Source organism: Lissotriton helveticus, chromosome 5_1, assembly GCF_964261635.1.
Source record: "Lissotriton helveticus chromosome 5_1, aLisHel1.1, whole genome shotgun sequence".
NCBI classification, from domain to species: domain Eukaryota; kingdom Metazoa; phylum Chordata; class Amphibia; order Caudata; family Salamandridae; genus Lissotriton; species Lissotriton helveticus.
Window position 1 is genome coordinate 1,265,515,505 of NC_136065.1, and position 27,950 is coordinate 1,265,543,454.

The 27,950-nt window shown below is 41.9% G+C and overlaps 1 protein-coding gene across 5 annotated transcripts in view; it reads left to right on the forward strand.

The window, feature by feature from the left end:
* LOC144755282 (zinc finger protein 8-like) overlaps positions 1 to 27,950 on the forward strand; it is a 115,290-nt gene that overhangs the window by 66,024 nt on the left and 21,316 nt on the right. For 2 of the 5 annotated variants that reach the window (XM_078644055.1, XM_078644059.1), the window contains 4 exons: positions 7,383 to 7,496; positions 18,866 to 18,958; positions 19,233 to 19,340; positions 26,089 to 26,184. In XM_078644055.1, coding sequence (XP_078500181.1) covers positions 7,383 to 7,496; positions 18,866 to 18,958; positions 19,233 to 19,340; positions 26,089 to 26,184 — 411 coding nt within the window. The remainder of the gene's footprint in view (positions 1 to 7,382; positions 7,497 to 18,865; positions 18,959 to 19,232; positions 19,341 to 26,088; positions 26,185 to 27,950) is intronic. The other 3 variants (XM_078644056.1, XM_078644057.1, XM_078644058.1) reach the window with 3 other exon arrangements.

Below are 27,950 nucleotides of genomic sequence, written 5' to 3' on the forward strand. Positions count from 1 at the left end.
ACTTAGCCTGGATGAAGGTCTATACATGGGAAAAGGGTTGTTTTTCGACATCTCTAGACATACATCGTATCACCAGTCTGTACCGTGAGTGCTAAGCCACCAAGGTTATCATAACGAGAGCCTGTTTATTGGCTTGTCCGTGTAACACATTCTAGATATAACAATTTTGCAGCTGCAAGCCGAGTAGGATTCTGGCGCCTTTATCATAGCACACTTGCCAGAATTGCACAAACTTGGAAGATTCCAGGCATGCAGAGAGACTAACCGATCCTGATGTAATTTACACTTACTGAGTGGACAGGTAAATGGGGTCCCCGTAAGAAAGCTCAAGAGACCTTCTATAGTTTTATAATACATAGTTCATAGATAGGGAGGGTGTTTAAATAGGCCCTTTTTATCACTTGTTTGCACTATCATTGTAACATGATTCCTCCTTTTGTATTTTATGGAATTGTAACCATGCTGTCCGTATTATTATTATCCATATGTATGCTGATGTTGATTAAAATACTGCGCTTGAGAGCACGTCTTTAAAATAAACATTTTAACTTTACTGTGTTTCTATTTTACTCCTGTTGTGGACTGGTATGAACGTCTAACAAAACAGTGTTCTCACTTCCCACCATTCCTGAAATGGTCCTAAGTTGCATGTTCTAAGTTGTCTAATCATTGGTTTCTTTGCTATAGGACGAAGAGCTAATGGGACACTGATTGCTAGTCTGGTAGGGGATTTTGGGTACTAAGTTGAGTGTTGGCACACCCTAATTCACTGAGGTCCCAAGTCTTTGTGCACAGTTCTGTGTTTGCGCAGAATCCCTGTAACATCTTCAGTGATTGGGAGTGAAGCTGAGCAGTTTGCGTGGGCCGGTTTTGGACGATTTTGTTAATGGGGGGCGATATTGCCGACCCCCGGTAACAAAAACAGCCCCAGGGGCCCCAAACAGGCCCCCGCCCTAGCGGCCTACCGGGGAAATGCCTGGTGCCCGCTATGGCCAGTCCAGCCCTGAACATGGGCTCTATCTACAGCAACAATTTACGTTTTGACATTCATGGAATGTATTGAAGTGATGGTGTTCACTTTACAGATGAAGGAAACAGGGTGTTCCTATGCAACTAGAAACTATGCATACAGTACTGTCTGTAGCTGTCTTATACACTCTCCCAACACAAATGCTCTGTCAGAGTCGCCCAAGAGCCCAAAATCTTGTTAATTTTTCAGTAAAGTATATATTTTAAAGAATTTTGGTACTCCGCGACGATGTAGTGAAGACCGCGATCATGTTGCAAAATCACAAAACAAAAACAGACATTCTACGACCACCATCAAATTAAAATATTTTAACTTAAAAAATGAATTCTAACTATCACAAAATACACATCACTAACTTAAAGAACATATTTGTACACACATTTTTGTAATTTTTTAAAAACTGTGTTTGAACCCTACTTCCTGTCTTTGCGATTACTCAGAGTGTCATGATGACCTCGGTAACCGCAACAATCTTGCCTTGTTTTTAAGAGGTGTAAAATACATATATGCACACATTTTACAGTATTGTAGACACTAGGGTTTATTACTGCACTGTTTAAAGTCATATTTGTATGGGGAATTTGTGCAAAAACAATCTTTTAAACCAATTTTCCATCTTCACGAGTATTCTGAGTATTGCAAAGACGTCAGTAACAGTAATGATGTGCCTTTTAAAAAAAATAAATGTGTAAAACACATAAATTCACATATTTTAGACACTAGGGGCCCCATTAGGATGACGGGCGGACTTCGTCCGCCCGCCACCCTATCGGTAAACGGGACCGCCCGCCATAAGGGCGGGGGTCCCGTGGGGGCAACTAGGATGCACCCGCCACAGTGGCGGGTGCATCCTGCATTCCTGTCATTGTGGCGGGCGGTGCACTCAGCCCCGCCCACCACAATGCCAGGAAGGCATGTTGTGCACTTCCATGCACAACATGACAGGTACCGCGCGGTGCCTGCCATGTTGTGCATGGAACTGTTGGGGGGTACCATATGTACCCCGATGTGCTCCACCCACCCCCCAGAGTCCCTGGGGGCCCGAAACGGGTTCCCAATGTCTAACACCGCATGCCTTTCCGTGTCGGCGTTTCCTCCACGAAAAGGCATGTCCCCACCTACATAGTAATATGGATGGCGGTGTCTTACAAACACCGCCACCATATTAAACTCTTTTCTGCCCGGTCAACTTGTTGACCGGGCGGAAAAGCGGCGGATGGTCTTTCCGTCCGCGACGGTCCCCCTGCCATAGTAATATGGCGGGGGGAATTGGGTGGCGGGCGGGGTAGGATCACGGACGGATCGCCACCACCATGCGGGCGGTGGTGATCCGCCCGTGATCCTAATGGGCCCCCAGGGGTTTATTAGTACACTGTTTAAATTAATAGTTTTCAAGGTACTTTGCATAAAGTTAATCTTTAAAATCAATCTTCCGTTTTGGCTGTGACACCAGGCATCGCAAATACGTCGATACCCACGATGGTACATAGTGGGGGGCCGTGCTGGCGTTCTCGGCAGCGTCACGAATATTGTGCATGATTAAAAAAAACAGTTTTGGGCACATAACTTGTGGCACTAACACCCTCATTTGTCAAACATGGGGTCAGAGTACCTCTACACTGACCCCTTGTGTCACTTTCAAATTTTTTTTTAGCCCCAGGAACAATACATAAAATTGCAGCCGCAACTTTCTGTTAATGTTAATTCAGATAATCTCCGCTGGTGTGCGCTTTCATGGTTTACCACGAACTTCTTTCAACTTAATCATGATCACAGCAAATCTGTTGCAAAATAGCCACGACAAGAGATATCATTATACTGTTCGTATTTCATTTCTCAAGAACTACTGAACCGCTTTGCTCGAAATAGCAAAAATCACTATCTGCGAAACATCTACCTTTCTACCAAATTTGGTGTAATTCCGTCCAGCGTCTAGGGCTATAGGTTTGACAACACTTTCCTATGGGTATTAAAAATACTCTTATTTCACTGTCCTATTTCTTAAAATCGCCAACGCTTTCACTTTTCGCAGCAAGGCAACCACGGCACCATGAAGAAAGTCAGGTCTGGACAAATATTCCTTTTTCAATATTTTAATTCACCATTTGTGCAGAGATATGGTCGGTCTACGCGTTTCAGCGCTATGCCTTCTACTGGACTTAAATTATTACAATTAATGTTTTACTATGAATATTTGCTTTCTTAAAATGTATGGTTTAATTATATAATTTTTCCGTTTATTATGTTCTAATGTCTTTTTTAAGGTATTCTGTGTCTGTATGGAAGTAGGGTTGCTAGTGCAAATTAGTACATTTTTATAAATTATAAATTTTCATTCATTATTAGTTGATGACATTTTTTGAAGATATTGTGGGTTATATGTTTATATATTGAACTAATATATTTTATCTATTTGTTTAAATTTTTTTATTTACATATTTTAAAATTAAGAACTTTAATGCTTATTTTTATATAATTATTCCTATTTCTTCAGTGTTGTTCATTAATATTTATTCTTATAATCATTTTTATCAGTATATTGTGAATCTTAATTTGTTTTATTAAGAAATATATATGTTTAATTACATGTATATATTGTGTTCAATATGATGTTATTGGCAGTAAATGTTAAATCTTTCTTGTTTTAACTTTTAATTAGTGGGATTTTTTTATTTTTTTTATTTTGTATCCGGTGCTTAGGTTTGATGATTGTAAAAGGGATTTGGTATAAATTCCTAAACGTTTTCTCCTGCTGTTAAGAGGGGATTTAGAAGAGCATCATCCTTCCAAAGTTCAATATTTTCCTTGCTGTTCCTCAGTTGCACTGGAAACACTTAGGGCCTGATTCTGATGCAGTTTGGAAAGCTTCCCGACACATGGGTTTGGGAATGGTTTCCTACCGAATCGAACGGGAGAGTCCCAGCAACCGAGTATGATGCATACAGATGCTTCCAGATACGATTTGGTTGTACTCCCATTGACTTCAATGGGAGACTTTTTTCCTACCAAATGCATAGGCTCCCATTGAAGAAAGGGGTGGCTGGGGAAAAAGGGATCCCTTACCAGCCCTGCCACACTGTGCAGGGCTGGTAAGGGGGGACCCGCTCGATTGGGAAGGCTCTGGGTGCAGGGGGGCCCGCAAAGTCTGATTCCGACTGCTGATTCAAGTCAGACGTCACGATTCAGATAGGCTGTCCAAATCCAGCATCCCGTAGAGACGTACGATTCCAAATGCCGCTGGGTTGTGATTGGGATATTTCTAATGCCAAACTCGCATCTTACTCGGTCGATTGGAAACCTTTCAGAGTCGGTCGAAAAGACACGTTCCCAATCCGATTTGGAATGAGCAAATGACGTTAGGAGGCCTTCCTAACCGCATCAGAATCAGGCCCTTAATATGGCCACTACAAAATCCAACACTTTCCCTCCTCTTACCCAGGGTGGATTGAGAATGGTAATTGTGACCCCTTCAAAGCCTCTGGAAAAACACACGGGTCCCCTGTAAAAAGGATAAAACCCTAACAGGGAAACAACTTATTTGGGAAACAAATTTGCACCGGGCATAGTGCACGATAATCAACTGTGTAGCAGTTAGACCATAGAAGTTTAATCAAATTATGCAACCAATACTACTATAATACAAAAATATATCTTTTTTATTTCTTTTCTTTTTTACTTCATATAAATTATTTCAAATATTATAAAAAGACTTACATACATATAATCAATGAGCATTTCCATAAAATGCACATTCGGAATCCTTCTCTGTTCGTTTTTAAAATAACAAATTGCTGTTTGGTGCGGCAACGCACTCTAGGCAGGATTTTACACACACAAAACACAGGGGTTTTGGGCTATAGACAATTGCACTTATCCACTAGTGTCACGCTTTATCTAAATATTTGGTGCTAGGGACTAGAGATCCAAAACCCCTCGATCTCCTAAGACTAACGAGTCTCAAACAAACACAATCCTCATAAGTCCAGCAATCTTCAACAAAGTACTACACAGGAATCCCACTACAACTATGACGACTACAACGCATCCAAAACGCCTACGCCTGACTGATCCTCAACGTCCCCCACCGTAGCCACATCACCCCCACCTGAGAGACGTACACTGGCTCCCCGTCAACAAGAGGATCACCTTCAAGCTCCTCACCCATGCACACAAAGCACTCCACAACACCGGACCAACCTACCTGAACAGCAGACTCAGCTTCTACACTCCCACCCGCCAGCTCCGCTCCGCCAGACTCGCCCTCACTGCTGTCCCCCACATCCAACGAACGACCTCCGGCGGCAGATCCTTCTCCTACCTCGCCGCCAAGACCTGGAACACCCTCCCTGCCCACCTACGGCAGACCCAAGACCTACTCGCCTTCAGAAGACTCCTCAAGACCTGGCTCTTCGAGCAGTAGTGGCACCCCCCTCCCCTCAGCACCTTGAGACCCTCACAGGTGAGTAGCATGCATTACAAGTACTCTGATTGATTGATTGATATACCTGTGAGGTACAAATGTCTTTAGTTTGTACACAAAAACAGTCACAGTTATTACAATATATCTCAATGATGTTCAATTGGATACACAATTTATGTCCATTTCAGATAGACTGATTACAGCTGTTAATTATCAGACATTGTATCTGTCCTGATTTTGAAAAGACACTGGTTACAGATCTTTGTTGTCAACAACGCGTTTCGGCTTAAAGCCTTCCTCAGGGTGTTCACACCAGTGGTTTACTAGAATAGAAAAAGATTTTACTTCAATTTGTTTCTATGGTGCAACTGAAAACTACAATAACAACATAAACATGTCTCACAAGAGACTATCACCCGCCCCCATATTTACAAGGTCAACAAGGCTCAAAGGTTCCAGTTCCACTATATACTGCATCCATGTCCATTAATACAAAACTTGTCTACACATAACATACAGACTCCTAAAACACCACAAGAGTGATATTATTTGTCCAAGAAGCTAATGCCACATGGATGTAGATCCTCTCTTCACTTCTTTCGTATGGGTATATATCCATAACATGAATGTCAATGAACAGTATGATATAAATGTTAATTCTGTTAACTAGATGTAAGTCCTAACTTATGTTTTCAATCATCTTCTCAAGGTTACTAGCACGTTAACAGTACTAAGCGATCTTATTTTCGTTAGTTGATATCTCTGTCTCTTTTTTAGAGAATATTAGAGTTTATTAGGAAACAGAAGAGCAAATCTCTATCTATATATATATATACACACACTGTTCCTTCTGTCACTTAAGTTGGAATGGGAATAGTACGTCTGACTCCTTTAATCTCCAACACTTCCCCTACGGTTGCTTATTTGCTGGAACTAGTAAATTAGATTTCTATTCTTAGTATGTATTAGGTTGGAGTAAGAATTCTAAATTTATCCCCCCTCATGTATCCAGGTTGTATATATTTGTATTACCTCCCATGCTGTTTTTCCCCTCAAGCAAGCATTTATTTAAAGTTTAATTGAAGTTAAAGAAAGGACGTAACTAGGGTGTCCTAAACCACTTAACTTGAGGAAAACCTTCATTTTTAAATGCATTTTAGTAAAAATTTGATAGTGTATTTCATTAACATGCAAGAACTATTTCACCTCAGTAAACCAGATTACATTAGTGCATTGGAAAGTTTTTTTTTTTTTTAAAGTAATAGTTTTCAAACATAAATATAGAAACAATCATGGTTACCCTCACAACAATGCCAATAGTGAACTATGAGGCACGTTAGTTGTTATGTGCACCCTTTGAGTGGCTGTGATTGCTGTTCTACATGACCAACAATATAGTTTTTAAAATCAAAAGCATGAGAAGGTTTTGCACAGCGCATAACCTAATGTCATGTATTTCAAGGTCCTCTTATATAAGATAAGGAAGAAAAAGAAGGTCAAGTGGAAAAAAACTATTGCTAGGATCACACAATTTGGTAAATGCGGAGCAGTCTGGATTGATCTCAGGTTTTTTGGTTTCACATTGCGCATATCAGTTCAGCCACTAGATGTACATGCTTTGCTTCCCCTACTCCCACATGCGCCCCCCAAACCACCCCCATTCTGGCATCAGTGCTGTCCCTGGTCACACCACAGACCAAACTTTCTGGCCCCAGGGAAAATGTTTGTGAGTACACATCATGTAGCACAATCATGAAAGGGAAATTCTTTACGATGATCGAAGCCCCAATCCATTTGGCATTACTGCCAAGTCCATTCCACTGTGTCTTTCACCAATTACCCAGCAGACATAATCTTTATATGGAATGACCAGTATTGCCAGACTTTTACTGGAAGGACTTAATTTATTTCTGATTTTTTCTTTCTTTCAAGTAGAAGATTTGGCCATCACACAGACTGTTTCTTTCACCGTTAAAGAGGAGGTAGATAGTTATTCCATGGAACAGGAGAACACCGGGAGAGAAGACAACATCACTGTTCTCTCAGGTGAGTGCATTTTTCTTAATTGTTAAATCAAATTTATAAATTGAAGTCATATCCACAATCAATCTGAAAATTTCCAACAGTAAAAAATACAGAGCTGTCGTAGCACAAATAAAATCATCTAAAACCTAAGAAAGACACATTTTCAATATAATAGTTAGGGAATGGAAGGCACACGAAAGGGAAATTTAAAGAAAGTTAGTCCTTAGCGATGCCGATTCAACAGTAAAAGTTAGATCTTGAGTACATGAAATTCTCCATATAGGTGGAAGATTAGTCTTTGACCACTGAATATTATTAGTAACTTTGGAGTCCAGCTGAACTATCACTTACTTTAACAGTTCTGGACAGTATTTCACTGTGAGTTTACATGGCTTACGAATCATTTTGCCTCATAATATGGAATAGAATGCAGACCCGGTACTTGTTTTTCCCCATAACTGTGGAAACAAAAGGCCCAAAACTGTGACCCATTAATACCTGCTCGGAGCAGGTAGTAAATGTTCTTTGTAGTTTTTTTTCTCTTGCCCGTGGCTGGACCGAAGGGCACTGGGGGCCCGCGACCGGGAAGGCATTCCTTTTATTCTACTGCGCCCCCCCTTCATGAACCATGCAGGCAGGTGTGTGTGTAAACAGCAGCCTAATGCAACCTGTGAATCTCAACAGATGGTTATGGGTTGGGAGTCTCCTAGCCCATAATTATCGGGTCTTGAGTTTTAGGACCTGATAATTATGTTCCCAAAGACACCACAAAGCTTATAGTTCCCTGGAGCTGTATCTTCTCAGCGATGGCAATCTGGTCATCTCAGAATGAGGGCAATTGTATGAAGAAATTCAAATGGGTGGCATATCTTTCACTTTTCAAGGTGCCATGCTGTTGAAGTATCCTCCCTAGACAATTAAGGAGTAAACTCATTTTATCCGCTTCAGTAAAAAATCTAAACAGGTATTTGGCATTTAGAGACTGTCCTTTTTTACTCTCAGATTCCTTTCCTTTCTTCTACAGCTCAAAGAGATCTTATGCCGACGGAGAATGCTGGTTTTAGACTGATATGTAGGCAGATGGATAGACAGATAGATAGATAGATAGATTTACATCAATCATGGGGTAATGCTAATCTGCGTTCTCTACTTATATAAACTTATACACTGAAATACCCAGAGTTTGTTGTCTGGTTTGTGTGAGCAGGGTACATCTCTCATCCCAATATTAGCACAGCCTTACTTAGTTTCTTAATTCTCACTGATGCATTAACTCCTCACAGCATGACTGTAAGTTAAAGTTGATCGCCAGGAATCTATCTCTGTGTGTGCTCAGCAGTACATTATATGCAGCTAGTGCATGGTGCCCCAGGAGTTAAACCCAGAGGAGAAGGAAGAATCCATGTATGTATGTGTAATTTCTATAGTTTGCCTCTGTAACAAGAAAAAGTGAAGATATATAGGGACTATACGCCTTCACGCAAGACAGTAGTCAGAGAATGTTAGGTGAATGCATAATTGGGTGTGGGAATGGGGCACGTGTTGTCTTTTTCCATATTGTAAGTTCATCAAAGAATATCTTAGCCCTATGAATATAATGAATTTATTTATTTGTATTAGTTTTTTGTGCAGCCATAACCATTCAGTATTTCTTGACCACCAAAGTACATCTAGTTTGTCATGTTTCTCATATGACACGTACATACACCTCTTTCTCTTGCACATTGTTTAGTCGTCTCCAGCCCTTGTGAAGCTAGTTCTGTTGTACAAGGTAAATATTGCTGCCCTCTTCCCCATACATAACAAGCTGCCTGATAACAACAGAGCTGCTGCAGCACTCCCGCCTAGGAATAAATGAGGCGGTGGCTTGTCTGTCTTATTTGGTGAAGTCTCTGGTCCCCAACCACATTAACAAATGACAATGTATGCAGGAGCAGATGCTCTGGTCTATTTGCAGCCTAACTTCAGCCTTCAGTACAATCCTTCAGTGATCTGTAACACCACCGCCCTTCCTTTCTTTTTAAGTTTAGAATGCTTTATTGAGATAATATTCAAAGTAAAACATAAGTACAAAGTAAACGTGTAATTTTCAAACACTTCCATAACTTCTAGTTAAGTACAGTGAATAAATAAGGGAAAAAAAAGCGGTCTGAGCAATAATAATAAGTGCATGATCAAAACCAATTTGAACAATATACCTAAGCATGTGCAATTTAGCATTTTAAAATAAGGGACAGAAGGGGAGGGAAGGTGAGAGGGGAACATAAGAATCGTATAATAAGCAGAACAGCATAGCGAAAATAGCAATAACAACTTACTAAACATGATAACCATTAAGGGTGAACGTAACTGATTTCCTTAAGAAATAGGGTGAACAACTATCCTAGATAGGAATGTCGAGAGTGGTGACCATAGTAAGTCTTTTTAACCAATAAAGGTATAGAGGTGGCATGTGCGCGATCTAATCTGTGATGATGACATAAAAGATTCCACCAGGCAGTATAAGAGATTATAGTAGTATCTTTCCAATTTGTGATAATAATCTAAAGGGTAATAGCTATAAACAAGTCAATGAATTTACACACATTCCCCTGGGCACTCCATATAGGGGAGGAACCACCCAAATATTGTGTAAAATGTAAAACGAAAAATTTGTGGATAAGATTTCATTCAATTTCTTCCAAATGAGCAACCAACAACTCTTAACCAAGAACAAAGAAAGAACATGTGTAAAAAATCACTATTTTCATGAGGACAAGACCAGCATTTGGAATTATCCATTAACTTGAACTGATGGAGATCTTTAGGGGTAAGGAACAGCCTATTATAAAAATAATTCAATGTCTGCGTTGTACTCGCTGATTATGAGGAGGTATGGATTTTTGCCCAAATGGAACCCCAGGTCTGAAAAGAGAGTTCTTGTAGAAAGTCTTTTTCCCATAAAATTTCTATCCTAGATTTAGTTCTCGAATCAGTAGGATGAGACAATATCTTTTAAATGACAGATGCTTTAAACTGAGTGGAAATTGCAAAAAACACAGTTGATGGACAGAATGTAGAACAATGTCATACATTCACCCCAGTACAAGGATCTGGGCCTAAATCCATCGTTTTTTTGCACTCCACACCACCCTGGGTTAGACACTGGCTATATGCAAATCAGCTCTGACCCTGTGCCTCATGGGAACAGTCCAGTCCGAACTACCAAACCATGTCTTTCCCAGACCGGAATTAAGCATCCAAGGACCGGTTTCTGGCTATCAGCCTTCATCAGCCTGAATAGCTTGACTCCAGTGGTGTGGAGAGCCTGGGACTCACGTCTGAGCATACCCAGCCCACTCGGGGTGAAAATTGCAAAAAACACAGTTGATGGACTGAATGTAGAACAATGTCATACATTCACCCCAGTACAAGGATCTGGGCCTAAATCCATCGTTTTTTTGCACTCCACACCACCCTGGGTTAGACACTGGCTATATGCAAATCAGCTCTGACCCTGTGCCTCATGGGAACAGTCCAGTCCGAACTACCAAGCCATGTCTTTCCCAGACCGGAATCAAGCATCCAAGGACCGGTTTCTGGCTATCAGCCTTCATCAGCCTGGATAGCTTGACTCCAGTGGTGTGGAGAGCCTGGGACTCACGTCTGAGCATACCCAGCCCACTCGGGGTGAAAATTGCAAAAAACACAGTTGATGGACAGAATGTAGAACAATGTCATACATTCACCCCAGTACAAGGATCTGGGCCTAAATCCATCGTTTTTTGCACTCCACACCACCCTGGGTTAGACACTGGCTATATGCAAATCAGCTCTGACCCTGTGCCTCATGGGAACAGTCCAGTCCGAACTACCAAGCCATGTCTTTCCCAGACCGGAATCAAGCATCCAAGGACCGGTTTCTGGCTATCAGCCTTCATCAGCCTGGATAGCTTGACTCCAGTGGTGTGGAGAGCCTGGGACTCACGTCTGAGCATACCCAGCCCACTCGGGGTGAAAATTGCAAAAAACACAGTTGATGGACAGAATGTAGAACAATGTCATACATTCACCCCAGTACAAGGATCTGGGCCTAAATCCATCGTTTTTTTGCACTCCACACCACCCTGGGTTAGACACTGGCTATATGCAAATCAGCTCTGACCCTGTGCCTCATGGGAACAGTCCAGTCCGAACTACCAAGCCATGTCTTTCCCATACCGGAATCAAGCATCCAAGGACCGGTTTCTGGCTATCAGCCTTCATCAGCCTGGATAGCTTGACTCCAGTGGTGTGGAGAGCCTGGGACTCACGTCTGAGCATACCCAGCCCACTCGGGGTGAAAATTGCAAAAAACACAGTTGATGGACAGAATGTAGAACAATGTCATACATTCACCCCAGTACAAGGATCTGGGCCTAAATCCATCGTTTTTTTGCACTCCACACCACCCTGGGTTAGACACTGGCTATATGCAGATCAGCTCTGACCCTGTGCCTCATGGGAACAGTCCAGTCCGAACTACCAAGCCATGTCTTTCCCAGACCGGAATCAAGCATCCAAGGACCGGTTTCTGGCTATCAGCCTTCATCAGCCTGGATAGCTTGACTCCAGTGGTGTGGAGAGCATGGGACTCACGTCTGAGCATACCCAGCCCACTCGGGGTGAAAATTGCAAAAAACACAGTTGATGGACAGAATGTAGAACAATGTCATACATTCACCCCAGTACAAGGATCTGGGCCTAAATCCATCGTTTTTTTGCACTCCACACCACCCTGGGTTAGACACTGGCTATATGCAAATCAGCTCTGACCCTGTGCCTCATGGGAACAGTCCAGTCCGAACTACCAAGCCATGTCTTTCCCAGACCGGAATCAAGCATCCAAGGACCGGTTTCTGGCTATCAGCCTTCATCAGCCTGGATAGCTTGACTCCAGTGGTGTGGAGAGCCTGGGACTCACGTCTGAGCATACCCAGCCCACTCGGGGTGAAAATTGCAAAAAACACAGTTGATGGACAGAATGTAGAACAATGTCATACATTCACCCCAGTACAATGATCTGGGCCTAAATCCATCGTTTTTTTGCACTCCACACCACCCTGGGTTAGACACTGGCTATATGCAAATCAGCTCTGACCCTGTGCCTCATGGGAACAGTCCAGTCCGAACTACCAAGCCATGTCTTTCCCAGACCGGAATCAAGCATCCAAGGACCGGTTTCTGGCTATCAGCCTTCATCAGCCTGGATAGCTTGACTCCAGTGGTGTGGAGAGCCTGGGACTCACGTCTGAGCATACCCAGCCCACACGGGGTGAAAATTGCAAAAAACACAGTTGATGGACAGAATGTAGAACAATGTCATACATTCACCCCAGTACAAGGATCTGGGCCTAAATCCATCGTTTTTTTGCACTCCACACCACCCTGGGTTAGACACTGGCTATATGCAAATCAGCTCTGACCCTGTGCCTCATGGGAACAGTCCAGTCCGAACTACCAAGCCATGTCTTTCCCAGACCGGGGAAACGTGGAAACGTTCAAAGAGAGAGTGTATGCCTGGTTATGTGGACCAAGGAAAAGTTCTGGGAGAGGAGTTGAGGAATAGATGTTTTGAGGTGAAGGTAATGAGAAGCATGTAGATGGGATATATCATATTTTTCCTGAATCTCAGTAAAATCCATAGGAGACCCCTCAATCCTCAAATGCTCAAAAGTAATAATGCCTTTGTCAGTCCATTCTTTCCAAAGTAGGGCTCTGTTATTGAGTTTTAGGTGTTTGTTATACCAAATAGTAGTCTGTGCAAAAATATCTGTTTGAGAGAAATGGACAGTAAACAAAGAGGTGGCAACAGCAGTAGAATGGGTGAGGGTAGGAGATAAAAAACGTTTAGGGGGCTGAGATAGAAGAACGAGAGTGGTGTATATTTTGTCTGTTCTAGTAAGCCCCCTACAGTTAATTATGTATGTGGGTTGTCTGAAAGAAAATCTCATACTTGTTTCAGGTTAAATGCAGAATGGTAACATCTAAGATTAGGAAAATATACTCCTCCTAAGTCTTTGGGTTGTTGAAGTCAAATTAATGAAATTCTAGTGTCGCAATTATTCCAAAGGAATTTGATCAAGAAACGATTGAGGGTTTTAAAGAAAGAGAGTGGAAGAGTAATTGGGAGCATGGACAGATAAAAATGATCAGAAGCAACATCATTTTAATTGTGGCTAATCTGCTCCACCATGACAAACATAATGGGGACCACCTGTCTGTCACTGCAGAGAGTTTTTTAAATTATATCAGCAAGGTTAATTTTAATAGTTTCTTTAATGTTATTTGGATATAAGATGCCTAAACATTTAATACTATTTGAATTCAATTTGAACCCCATATCTTTAAACTTTTCAGGGAGGCAAAGTTTTTTAAAGGGCAAAACCTCAGATTTGTTGACGTTCAAGTTCTAAAGTCTTAATTTGTTTTCAAATTAGTGCTGCATCTTTAAATGCCTTCTTTTTTTCTCTGGGAAACAACATCTAATATAAATCCCCTGGCAGTTGTTTTAAAAGCATCCCAAATAAAATTAAACTGTGAGTCTGAGGGAAGATTATTCCTGAGAAATCCTTGTAAAAACAATGAAAATTGTTCAGTGAATTGAGTGTCCAACAAAAAGGCATTATTAAATCGCCATCTGCTTGAGGTAGGTGTGGTAGTGGGATAATCCAGATCCAAAATGACTGGGGCGTGATCAGAGATAAGAATAGAGCCAATCTCCGCATGTGTCATGAATTGAAGAGCTGAATGAGTGATAAATATGTAGTCTATTCGGGAATGAGACCTATGAACAGGGGAGAAGGAGAACTCCAGGACATCAGGATAAGAAATTCACGAAGCATCGAACAGCCCTATAAGCTGGTTGCATTCACCTCTCACTATCAGATTGTCTGAAGCATGAGAAGAACAGAGAGTGGAAAAATCATTCAAAAATACTACATTTATACCATAAGGACCATAGACTTTACTATGGAAAATTGAGTATTGTTTACTTTAATATTCAGTAAAAACCATCTACCATTGTTATCTTTAACCTCATGTAGCAAAATAACATTTAATGATTTGTGAAACAAGATTACTACATCATTCTTGTTATTAACTGCTCGAGAACGAAAAGCATTTCCAACCCATAGTTTACGTAAGGAGAGTGAATGTTGCTCCTTAAGGTGTCACAGTCTTTCCCGCCGAGCACTCTCCATGATGACTGACATTCATTCAGATATCGTTCTATGACCTGTGATTTAAAATTGAAAGTTTATCGCCTTGGTAGTGGAGCTTTCTCGCTTTCTTGATATACAATTGCGCTTTCTATTGCACTTTCCAAACATAATTGGAGTAACTCATATGGATATTGCACCTTCATTTCTTATACTTCGTACGTGACAAGCTTTACTTCAGTTTGCCCTGAAGAAGTTGGCTAGAATCCACATCTTTGTTAAACTGTATCAAATGAAAATAAAAGACGAAGAATTCTGTGAAAACTACAATTATGGACTGTTCTCAATACTTTGGACATTTATTGCTCAGGATATTAACCCCTTTTTTTGGATAACCCACGTTTTTTAACAGGGTGAATACCCTTGACATTCCATGAGATAATGCGTAGACCACTCATCAAAGAAATACATAAAAAGTTATACAAAAATATGCATGAAACTTAAAAAAAGTAAAATTATTGGTCAACAAAGATCAGAATGATGGATAGTGGTACAAGCATAGAGGGAAAAGCATACTGACAAATACAAAAACAAAAATAGACAGAGAATTTGAGAAAATAAGAAATTAGAGTTTTAAAAGTAGAGAAAAAAAGTCAACATAATGCACAGGACCATACATGCAAAGTGAAGAATAATAAAGAACCACAAGAACAAATTTGTAAGTAGAAATAGAAGCTGTATTATATTTTAGAACAAGGAGGATAGGAAAGAGGAGGAGAAAAAGGATAGGATGTGAGAAATGGGCAGGAGGAAAAAAGGAGAACACAGTCTCCCTTGAAGCATATCTGTAGAGAAGATGACAAAAAGCCAAAAGACTTTATCCATAACAGTCACAAATGAAAAAGAACATTGATGTAGGGGGGGGCGAGAGGACAGAAGCCGCTCTAAAGAGGGATACCGAGAAAAAGCAGATGTAATGTCAACAAATAATCAGAGAACTATATTATTGAAAAGAAAACATAATCAACACAATGGAAGGGAACTTACCGAACATTTAGGGAGACAACGCAACAGGGTGAAGCATGGACAACAACACTGATGGACAATGCCAATAAGGACATCAACGTTGAACAAGAAAGAGTTAGGGACCTATGGGATCAAAGAGAATGAACATGTGAGAGAACAAATAGGTTTTACTCTGTTCCATATCTTCTCCTTTGTGCACGTGAATACATTTATTGAGCTCTGCAGGATCCTCAAAAGTGAAAGTTCTGTCTTTGTATGTTACTTTGAGAAAGCAGGGATGAATATCGGGCATTCATGGAACGCAGCGTGGGTCTGAGGTCTAGAAACTCTTTTTGGCGGTTGACAGTGGGCTTAGAAACGGAAGAAATATTTTGAACCAGACCAGAGCTTCTATTTACGCTGTTTAGCAGCATTAAGAATCACCATTAAATCAGACTATAAAATAAAGTAGGCAATAATTCCACAAGGTCTGTTTGAGGCTCCTGCATTGAGGGGGCAAATCCTGTGAGCCCCCTGAATATTTAGATCTGTAGATTTCGGCAAACCAACAATCTGTGGAATATGTGTCTTCAAGAAAGAGATCCTTCTGGGATTCCATAAACTCTTAGGTTGTTGCATCTGTTCCTATTTTTCAAATCTTCTGTTGTTTTCTTTAGTTGAGCAACCTCTCTAGATAACATGTCCACTTTAGCAACTACATCTTGTGCATCACTGATCTTTTGTTTTACATCAGTAAGTCTAGAGTCCAGACCATTTCTCTTCAATTCATTGAAGCATCTAAGTGGTATCCGTCATGAAAAGTCTAATATTTCTCAGTTCATCCTTAATGTCCTCTAAGGTCAGAGGAGGAGGTGATTTAGTTGGAGAGGACTGATCTTTTTTGACTTGTTTGTTGGTATTGCAGACAGAGTCTTTGCAACCGTTCGTATTAGAGCCTGAAGAACCTTGAGGCTTGTTTGAATGCATGGAATCCATGTTTAAAGCAGACTGATGAATTTCTGAATTATTATTCCAGAGAAGGAATATTCTGAGAGATAACGCCGAAGAGAAGCAGTTTGTTTACACAGGAGTAAAAAAGTATTTCCCAAAGCGCATATACTTTTTTTACTTCAGTGTTATGGAAGTGGGGCATATTCCACAAAATGACAAAAATATGCGCGGTTTCCTGAGACAAAAACAAACGCAAGGCTCACAAAATGGCAACCAAAATGAGGAAAGCGCCTCTCAAGATTCCAGGGGGCTCCATCCACAAACACTGCTTTAGAACTAGAAGTTGTGCTGTTCATTCAAAGTGAGGATAATAACTATATTTTTTCTGCATGAATGGTATCCATCACACACATTCAGCAAAAAAAGAAGAATTTTTCTGTTATAAATTGTAAATTTTGAGGAAAGTAGGCATTTCTGTGGTGAAAATAGCTCTAACGGCCTAGAACCACCGACCAAAAGAGCATTTCAGATGCGTTGCAGTTTGAAGAAAATGTGAGAGCAAAGCTCACAAAATGACGGCCATAATGCGGGATGCCCCGGAGTCAGAGGGAAAGAAGTAAGCTACGCTTAAGTAGACCATTTACAGGTCTAAAAACTTGCCTCTGCATTCCCAAGTGCTTCCGACGTACTTGCTCATGAGCCGCCGCACTGCCGCTCGTAAAAGGTCCCTTCAGGAGTATCCGTTCCTCGGTGTCACGAAGCAGCTCTAAGGAGCGGTCATTTTGTCTCGCTGCCTCCGCCATCCCCCGCCGCCCTTCCTTTCTAAAGTGACCAATCCAAGAGATGGTTCTCTGCAGCTCCTCTTGTTACCATTTTTGGCTTCTGATTACCTTTCTGTTTAGTTACTGTTTGATTTGGATGGCACCCTGCCCCAAGTTTTCATAACCAGACTGTTCTCTCCTGTAGAATTTATAAGCCTTTTGCAGTGCTTAAATTGAGCCGAGGGGTTGCAGGTGGGCACCGCATTTTATCATCATCAGCATTTGACCCAGAAAAAGAGAGAGGGCAAGGCAATAGGGCGTTAAGAAGGAGAAAAAGAATGATGAAAAACAGTGTCAGTCAGTCAGTCTCAAAGACTGTTTATTTAGAGCATTGGTCTTTAAACATATACAAACATATCAACCTTCCATAAAAACCATCTCAAAATATAATCTGTATAAAAACAACATAAATTCTAATTTCATTAGTAAAACAATTTTTCTGAGCCGTCTACATTTTTTAATAGACTTTGAGGATAAAAACTCAAATTCTATACATTCTTAAAAGCTTTTTTAACCTCAAGCATAAACCTCCCATTTGAACACTTTGCATCCATAAAGTGCCTTTCTGTCAACAGGGGTGCTTCCTGTGCACGGTTTCTGACACCATATTTTTAAAAGATTGGACGGAAAAACAATTTTCGTGCATTGAAAACTTTTAGACCGTCAAATAGAATGTGCAAAATATCTCATTTTGACCTAGGTTGCAGATACACTTTCCTTCAGGGTCTATCATAGCCGTTTTTATCCCTTCGTTAGCATAACCCGGATTAATTCCGATTCGTACCTTTAGTAATTATTTTCTAAGCCAACGATTGGGTAATTTATCTATATATGGGAACTGTTGATCATTCTGCCATTCATTTAAACACACAGATCTTTTTTCTTCCAAATACTGTTGATCATGATAATGACATTCCTTTCCCTAATATCCTAAGTTCCCTCTAACTTATATCAGGTTGTAAGTTCTGCAGTCACAATTCAACTCTCAATTCTTAGCCCACCGTAGCTACCGTAAAATCTGAGGAGGTACAAAAAACAGTGACAAAGTGAGAAATCAGGGAAGAAAAAGAACCTTCTAGAGTAAGGTAAATGGTCAGGCAGTTTCCGGTGGTTGATGAAAGAGGTATAAGGTGGAATCAAAGCGAGGCAGCATGGGCATTTGGCAAACCTGACACTTGGCAGCTGCAACCCGGAGCGTCTGAAAAAAACTTTAGGCTCAGCACTTATACTTTTACAAGTCAAGCACTGGCTGGTCGCTCTGCCACTAGAATCCACATTTCTTGGACGAATATTTCCTATGGAAAGAAAGCTTTTATTTATCAAATCAGTAAAGGCGGTAAGCATCCTTCTCTTTTGTAGTCATAATAAACATATTCTGAACTTATTCTGGTTTTCATTACAGATACCGCCTATTATTTATTAATTTTGTTTCCAGCAGGATATCCATCGGTCTGCTCCGAGTCAGAGGATAATACTTTGCATCCGAATGCTAGAGGTGTCCGAGAACGTAGCCCAGTGCTCACCTCAGGTACTGTAATTTACACACTGTAAACATTACTTAATTTCTGATTCGTCGCCTTGAGTGATCCATGTGTGTTGTCCGGTATATCAAACTTGGCCCTTAGTTGTTACATCGAAAGGAATGAAGATGGGTACATTTAAGCTCATGTTTCTCTTCCGCCATTTCCTGCCAGAAGCTGGATTTTTGGGGCTTTTTATGTTGAGTAGACTTTACAGTAGGTGATTTTAATGTACTTTACCTAATTGCGTTAAATTGTTACCTTCTTCCTTAATTTTGGCAGAAAAGGAAGCTCTTGCACAAAGTGTCCCGTTCAACAGTACGAGTGAAGAAACCTCTTCCATAGAAAATCAGGGATCTGGGATGACAGGAGCTGTCCGTATTCCTACAGGTTCGTAAGTAGTGGTTACCTGAAAGTACAACAAGATTACAAGCTGAAATAAATACCTAGAGTTACATTTTCTGAAATCTGACCTGCCAAAATGACCTTAAGACACTGCATGTCTGGCTTCCATGAAGTCCATCGCATGGCATTCGACCACAGACAGCAATAGTGTGAAAAGGCCACTCTGTTGTGACAGGAGTAAGCTTCCAAACACTGCCATGTCCTGGTTAATTCCCTAATACCCTTTTCTTCCCTGTGATCTGTACAATCTGTAAAGTCTCTGGTCAATCTTCGGTTATGACTGACCACTCTCCTTTATCATCATACTCCAGACCTGCAGGTCTTTCCAACATCCCCCTATTCATCTCCGCTGCCAATGGTCCATTCACAAAAAATATCTTTCGTAAAATGCGACTACTTCAAACTTACTTTAATAGGTAACGGGAAGTGCCATAAGTAGTTAACTGCATCTCTAGTAAGCCAAAATCGTATTCCATCTTGAGTGGACCTGGTCTGGCAGTTCCGATTTGACTGTTCCTATTGTAGCAGGACCAGGGCTGATTTCCATATAGCTCGTCTCTGACTAGAGTGGATTAATGGGCAAAGACGAATGGACTGGAATCCAGCTGCAAGTAATTTCCAGTCACTCATACCTTTCATCACATAACTGTTGGTACAGGGAACAATGGACATAGTAACCCCAAGTGAGCACTGATAGGACACAATCTATTCCTGACTTCCAGCACCACCATAATCTGCACCTGGCCAAGTACATAACAACAGTATGGGTTCTCAACGAAGACCAGAACACCAAGTGCATAGCACAACTTGCACATGAGCTGCAGCACTAAGCACACAGCAGCAGCATGGAGTTATCGTGGAGGAAATACCACCATGTGCATAGTCCTGGAGCACAATTTACGCCTGACCAACTACACCACCAAACACATGTTGCATCCATATCAATTACATTAAGGACTTTTGCCACAACAAATCATTAAAAAACTATGCTCAATGCATACAAGTTGCAGACTTTGTAAGGCCAAACCAGTTGCACCTGAAATGTTTGCATCTACAGTTGCTGTCATGTTTAATGCTTTGGTGATATTTGGGGAATAAATAAAGGTGCACACATTAAACTATTTAATTCATTGTCGGCGGTTTTCTGGATAACATTGCAAAGGAATGGAATGAGATTAGATTTGGAAGGCCTTTGCTTCCTAGGCTAAGGATGTAGACTGTGGTAGCCAAATGGAAGGGATCATGGAATCATCTGCCTAAGATTAATATTGTACCTCCAGGTTGCACCCTTAGATGTTCTGTTGATAGACTACATCCAATGTATGTCCAATGTTGTTGAGGCAAGGGATGATGATAAGTGCAAGTCTATATGTCTATAGTTCGTAAATGCCCTGATTGGGATTTAGACATAGACATCACTGCTGGCAAAAGTCCCACTCTCCCAACCACTGGCTGTGATGGACATTCCTCTTGATTTATGTGGCAGCGCCACTATGGTTTGGTGGTTGGGGACATCAACATGGTGGTATGAGGTGGGAGCCATCTCAATTGCACAGCTTTTGGCTGCCATGGTTTGTGTGCTTTTCCCACTTTTCCCAGCCTCAGGAGTTCCAGTTTACCACTATGCTCCTACACTTGGAACAGTGTGATTAGGTATTCACAGGTATTTCTCTCACCCCAAGAAAATGTTGAATCCAAGGCATCGTTCTGTCCAATTGTGTTCCACTAAGACGTTCACCCAGTTATTGGTTTGAGCCTACTGTTTGTGTTCCCCTTTGGTGACAGGCACTCCTGCCTGTTCTTTCTGGACCTGTGGGAGTTGTGGGGATTTCCCTCTGAAGGTGAACTGACCCAAGGACTGTGGCAGAGATTCAGCCAAAGAGGCTGTTGCAATACCTGCCCCCACAAGTCAATAAATTAGGGAGGTATCAAGTGGATCTGGGCAGGAGGAATATCCTGCTCGCTTCACACAGCGGTGGACTGGTTTGAGGCCAGTTTGGCACTGCCAGATTAGCCTTCCTGGAAAGAGGGTTATTATTTTGATTTTTGGTCCCATAGGTTGTGATATGACCAATAAAGCCAACCCACACACGTCTTTTCATGGTGGCCCATTAGACAGTGACAGAGTGCTTAAAGCTCAATCAAACATTGGCTCCACCCAACTTAGAGCTCAGTGCCAAATAAAGAATTCCTTGATATGTTCCCCATTTACTAGAGCACATGTAGCTTATGTACATGATGAGCAAAAAAACGATGGATTTAGGCCCAGATCTCTGTACTGGGGTGAATGTATGACATTGTTCTGCATTCTGTCCATCACCTGTTGTTTTTGCTTTTGTCATCCCGAGTGGGACGGGTATGATCAGACGTGAGTCCCGTGCTCTCCATGCCACTGGAATCAAGCTATCCAGGCTGATGAGGGCTGAAAGCCCGAAACCGGTCCTTGGATGCTTGTTTCCAGTCCAGGGAGGACCTGGCTTGGCAGTTAGGGCTGGACTGTTCCCATGGGGCACAGGGTCAAGGCTGATTTGCATATAGCTGGGTTTAAACTGGAAAGGCATGGTGATCAAAAAAACGATGGATTTAGGCCCAGATCTCTGTACTGGGGTGAATGTATGACATTGTTCTGCATTCTGTCCATCACCTGTTGTTTTTGCTTTTGTCACCCCTAGTGGGACGGGTATGCTCAGACGTGAGTCCCGTGCTCTCCATGCCACTGGAATCAAGCTATCCAGGCTGATGAGGGCTGAAAGCCCGAAACCGGTCCTTGGATGCTTGTTTCCAGTCCAGGGAGGACCTGGCTTGGCAGTTTGGGCTGGACTGTTCCCATGGGGCACAGGGTCAAGGCTGATTTGCATATAGCTGGGTTTAAACTGGAAAGGCATGGTGAGCAAAAAAACGATGTATTTAGGCCCAGATCTCTGTACTGGGGTGAATGTATGACATTGTTCTGCATTCTGTCCATCACCTGTTGTTTTTGCTTTTGTCACCCCGAGTGGGACGGGTATGCTCAGACGTGAGTCCCGTGCTCTCCATGCCACTGGAATCAAGCTATCCAGGCTGATGAGGACTGAAAGCCCGAAACCGGTCCTTGGATGCTTGCTTCCAGTCCAGGGAGGACCTGGCTTGGCAGTTCGGGCTGGACTGTTCCCATGGGGCACAGGGTCAAGGCTAATTTGCATATAGCTGGGTTTAAACTGGAAAGGCATGGTGAGCAAAAAAACGATGGATTTAGGCCCAGATCTCTGTACTGGGGTGAATGTATGACATTGTTCTGCATTCTGTCCATCACCTGTTGTTTTTGCTTTTGTCACCCCGAGTGGGACGGGTATGCTCAGACGTGAGTCCCGTGCTCTCCATGCCACTGGAATCAAGCTATCCAGGCTGATGAGGGCTGAAAGCCCAAAACCGGTCCTTGGATGCTTGTTTCCAGTCCAGGGAGGACCTGGCTTGGCAGTTCGGGTTGGACTGTTCCCATGGGGCACAGGGTCAAGGCTGATTTGCATATAGCTGGGTTTAAACGATGGATATAGGCCCAGATCTCTGTACTGGGGTGAATGTATGACATTGTTCTGCATTCTGTCCATCACCTGTTGTTTTTGCTGATGTACAGGCAGTCATCGGTAAAATTTAGGGGTTTGCGAAATTCGCATTCTTTCCTTATGAGTAATTGTGTGTAAAACTCGGAATATTTGCACAAAATTATGCAAAATACCAATCTGTCATTTCAAGCTATATTTTCTTGTGTACATTTTTGACTTAATGACGATTTCATGATAAAAAAAATAGCACACTTAAGCACAAGTACTACAAACAAGAGGTGCTTGTTTTTTATTCGTTTGTGTTGTTACCTAAACAAATTACCCCATTTGGCACAATTACATAATGTGGAATTTCACTTTAAAAGCGTAACGCAAAATGCCAGAAATTAGGCGAATTACACTTTCATAATTAAGATTTCCTCTGGGCCTAGTGAAATGGCTGAATGAAAGCTAGTTCACAAGCTTTTTTTTCAAGTTATATCCAAGTCCCATATTGCTCTCTGTTTATTTGCACCAGCCGTGCCCATTTCTTGGCAATATTCTGAGAGCTTCAAACCTACAGTCGAGCACTAGTTTATTAGAAACGTCTTACATTCTGACCATCAGACCTTCATACTGTTATTTGGCTTGGAATAGGACCAGATATGAATCTGTGGCATAGAAGGTGAAGACTTTATACCAGATTAATGATCTTTGCTGCACCCACAAATCAAGGTTATCAATAGAGGCAAGCTCATACAATTGATTCAAACATGTATATTATATAATACGTTATGTGAAACTTAAAGGCAGACCTGCATGCGCTGTGCTTGTGAAATCTCTTGTATTTATTATATCTTGAAAGGGGTTCTGATCAGTTCCCATAGCTGCATTACTGTGGTCATTCGCTTTTGTGTGGAACTGTTTTTGGTAACTTCCTCTGGCTGCACACATTTACGATACTGCTGCTAAAGCTGTTCACACTGTTCAAAATGCTATTCACTGTCATGATAAGATCTCTTTCCACAGAAAAGGCAGACAGCTTCTAACAGTGTGCTGGAATGCTTGCTTATTATTACTTCATTGTGTAAAGATACTTTAGCCTTAGAACATCTGTTGCATTTTCTATTCATGTCTCAGTACCTTTCTTTGCACTTTGTATGATTTATCAGATAGATTTTTTAACTATTTGGTCATTATGATCTAATTCTAAACTTTGCAATAAACATTGCTCGTTAAAAATAAAGGTAATATACAAGAGATGTGCTATATTGTACTGCTGAACAGCCAGTCACAAGTACAGTTACCTTGCAGACAACAGGGTCATGATTTGAATGGTGCAGCAGGTGCAGTAGCACCAGGCCCAACAGTTGTCAGAACTCCTCTAAAGGCATAATATTTCTATATTTGGCTACTAAACAGTCAGTCACAATTGCAGTTACAATGCAGTTAAAAGGGACTTGATTTGAATGGTGCAGCAGGTGCAGTGGCACTGGGGCCAAAAGCTCTATGGACCCAGCTAATCCCAGATTATTGATAAAATGTAAAACTAAACTGACAATCACAAAGGCAGTTAGCTTGCAGACAACAGAGTCATGATTTCAGTGGTGCTGCTTGTGCAGAGGCACCTGGACCAAAAGCTCTTAGCACCCCACCAAAAACCTAAAATTGCTATATATAACTACTAAACAGGCAGTCACTAGTGCAGTTACCTTGCAGAAAACAGGGTCATGATTTCAATTGTGCGCAGTGGCACCGAGACCAAAATCTCAAGGCACCCCACTAAACACCGACTAGTGCTATATTTTACAACTAAACAGGCAGTCACAAGTGCAGTCATCTTTCAGGTAATAGGATTATGGTTTGAATGATGCAGTGGCACCGGGCAAAACGTTGTCAACACTAGGGTCATGATTTGAATGGTGCATCATGTGCAGTAGCACCAGGCCCAAAAGTTGTCAGAACTCCTCGAAACACATAATTTCGCTATATTTGACTACTGAACAGGTAGTCACAATTGTAGTTACCTTGCAGGTGAAAGGGGCTGGATTTAAATGGTGCAGCAGGTGTAGAGGCACCGGGGACAAAAGTTGTCATAACTCCACAAAACACCAAATGTCGCTATATTTTACTACTAAACAGGCAGTCACAAGTGCAGTGATAATGCAGGCAACAGGGTCATTATTTGAATGTGCAGTAGGTGCAGTATCACAGGCCCAAAAGTTGTCAGAACCCCTCTACACACAACATTGCTGTATTTTACTCCTAAATAGGCAGTCACAATTGCAGTTACCTTGCAGTTAAAAGGGACTTGATTTGAAAGGTGCGGCAGGTGCAGTGGCTATGGGGCCCAAAGCTTTAGGGACTGCACTAAACATAGATTATTGCTAAATGTTACTACTACACAAGACAAACACAAGGGCGTTTATCTTGCAGTTAAAAAGTGCTTGATTTGAATGGGCCAGGAAGTGCAGTGGCACCGGGGCCAATAGCTCCAGGGACCTACTAAACTAAGAATATTGCTAACTTTTGCTATTAAACAGGCAGTTACAACTGCAGTTATCTAGCAGGCACTAGCTTCATGAGTGCAGTGGTTTTGCATTATCTAGCAGACACTAGGTTCATGAGTCCAGTGGTTCTGCAGGTGCAGTGGCACTGGGGCCAACAGTTGTCAGAACTCCTCTAAACACCAAATATTGCTACATTTAACTACTAAATAAGCAGTCACAAGTGCAGTTACCTTGCAGGTACTAGGGTCATGATTTTAATGGTGCAGTGACACTGGGGCCAAAAGCTCTAGGAAACTCTCTAAGCACGAAATATTGCAATATTTTACTACTAAACAGGCAGTCACAAATGCAGTTATCTTGCAAGCACTAGAGGCATGATTTGAATGGCGCAGCAGGTGCAGTCGCACCGGGCCCAAAAGTTGTCAGAACTCCCCAAAACACATAATATTGCTATTACATCAATTAATGCTATTATTTTCTTCTTTCATTTTTCAAAATGTTGCTATTACCCACACTATACCTCTAGTAACAGCACAATATATTGCCTTTTGGTACCTACACAAGCCATTACATTTTAACAGACTTTCTGAAACTAATATTGTACAACTACTCTGCCAGCAACAACTTACAACAAAAAGCAGCTTATTATTGATCACATTGGTGAAACATAATGCATTTATCAGTGCTTGTTTGTACTTACAGCAGTTCCAGATGTCCCACCTAGGTTTTTCCCTGGGCATTGCAGCAAAGACAAGTCCGCTTTAAAAACAAAGCCAGAATCGAGAGTCATAACTACAGGTAAGGTTATATGTTATGTTATGTTATGAAGGTGATTTATATAGCGCACGGCTACTCGAGCAGAGTGTCCCGGCGCTGTACAGATCTGTAGAGGAAGTCCGAGCAGAAACCAAGCACACTAAAGGCTGAAAAGCCAGGTCTTAAGGCTTTTCCTGAAAGACAGGAGATTGTCAGTTTTTCTCAGTGAAAGGGGGAGCTTATTCCAAAGCTGCGGTGCACAAGCTCTGTAAGAGCGACCTCCAATGCGTGCGTGCTTCACAGCTGGGACGACAGCTAAGGCTTGAGTGGCTGAACGTAAAGATCTAGCAGGATGATAGAACTGAACATGTTTCCTAAGGTAGACTGCACCAGTACCATGCAAGGATTTAAAGGTCAAGGTCAGAGTCTTGAAGATGATACGCTTCCTCACCGGAAGCCAGTGCAGTGAATCAAGGAGGGTCGAGGTATTGGCCCTGCGGCTCAGGCCAAAAATGGCCCTCGCGGCAGAGTTCTGTACAGTCTGTAAGCGAGCTAGGAGGTACTCTGGGAGACCTAAATAGAGCACATTGGCGTAGTCGAGCCTGGATCCAATCATTGCTTGTACAGTAATTCTCCTATGAACCTGCGACAATAGAGGGAGGAATTTCCTGAGTGTTCGTAGCAGGCCAAAACGTTGGCCGACTAGGGAAAGGATCTGGGGTTTAAAGGTAAGACCAATATCAAATTTGACACCCAGATTCTTGGCGACCGCAGTAGGGGAAGAAGGAGGATACATATCTGCCGGCCACCAAGATTTCCATTGGGTATCAGGAGGGCAGCCAAAAAATAAAATTTCAGACCTGTCTGAATTACATTTGAGCTGGTTCTGCTGAAACCAGGAGAAGACCGCCTCCAAGCAGCTTTTGATGGAATCACCTGCAAAATCGGAGTTCTTATCGCAGGTGAAGAGCAGCTGCGTATCGTCAGCGTAGGACACAATACGCGCGCCATAGGTCTCCACTAGTTCAGCCACAGGGGAGAGGTAAACGTTAAATAAGGTGGGACTTAGAACTGATCCCTGTGGCACTCCCACATCAAGTGATGGAACTATTGCTGAAAAAGGTGGTGACCAGATCATTTGTTGGCGTTCGGTGAGGAAGGACTTAAGCCAATTGAACACCGTCCCTCTGATTCCGATCTCATGGAGTCTAAAAAGGAGCCGGTTGTGAGGGACGGTGTCGAAGGCCGCTGAGAGATCGAGTAATACCAGCATTGCCTTCCTTCCGCGATCTGTCACTTCCTTTATAGACTCGGTTACCTCCAACAGTGCAGTTTCTGTACTGAGGTTAGCGCGAAAACCAGACTGTGTCTGATGCAGAATGTCATGAGCTTCTAAAAATTTTGACAAGGTGGAATGTACATGTTTTTCTGCGAGTTTGGCAAGGGCAGGAAGCAGAGATATTGGCCTATAGTTAGAGTGTTCTAGGGGGTTCAGATTAGATTTTTTTATAAGAGGGATGACATGAGCCTTTTTCCAGGCCTTCGGGACCTCGCCAGAGGTGAAGGAGGCATTAAGAAGAGGGTTGATCAAAGGATTGAGAACATGGGACATTTTGGAAAGGATTTTAGCGGGACAAGGGTTGGAAGGAGAGCCGGATTTCAGTTTTTGTAACAAATCAAGCGAAGCCTCCAACGACAGGGGTGGAAAATCTGAAAGAATATGGGTGTCCTGTGAAGTGTTCTTAGTAGATGAAAGGGAGCCAAGATCTATGGCAGAGGCAATGGGCGGAAAAGATGCCTGGATGTTA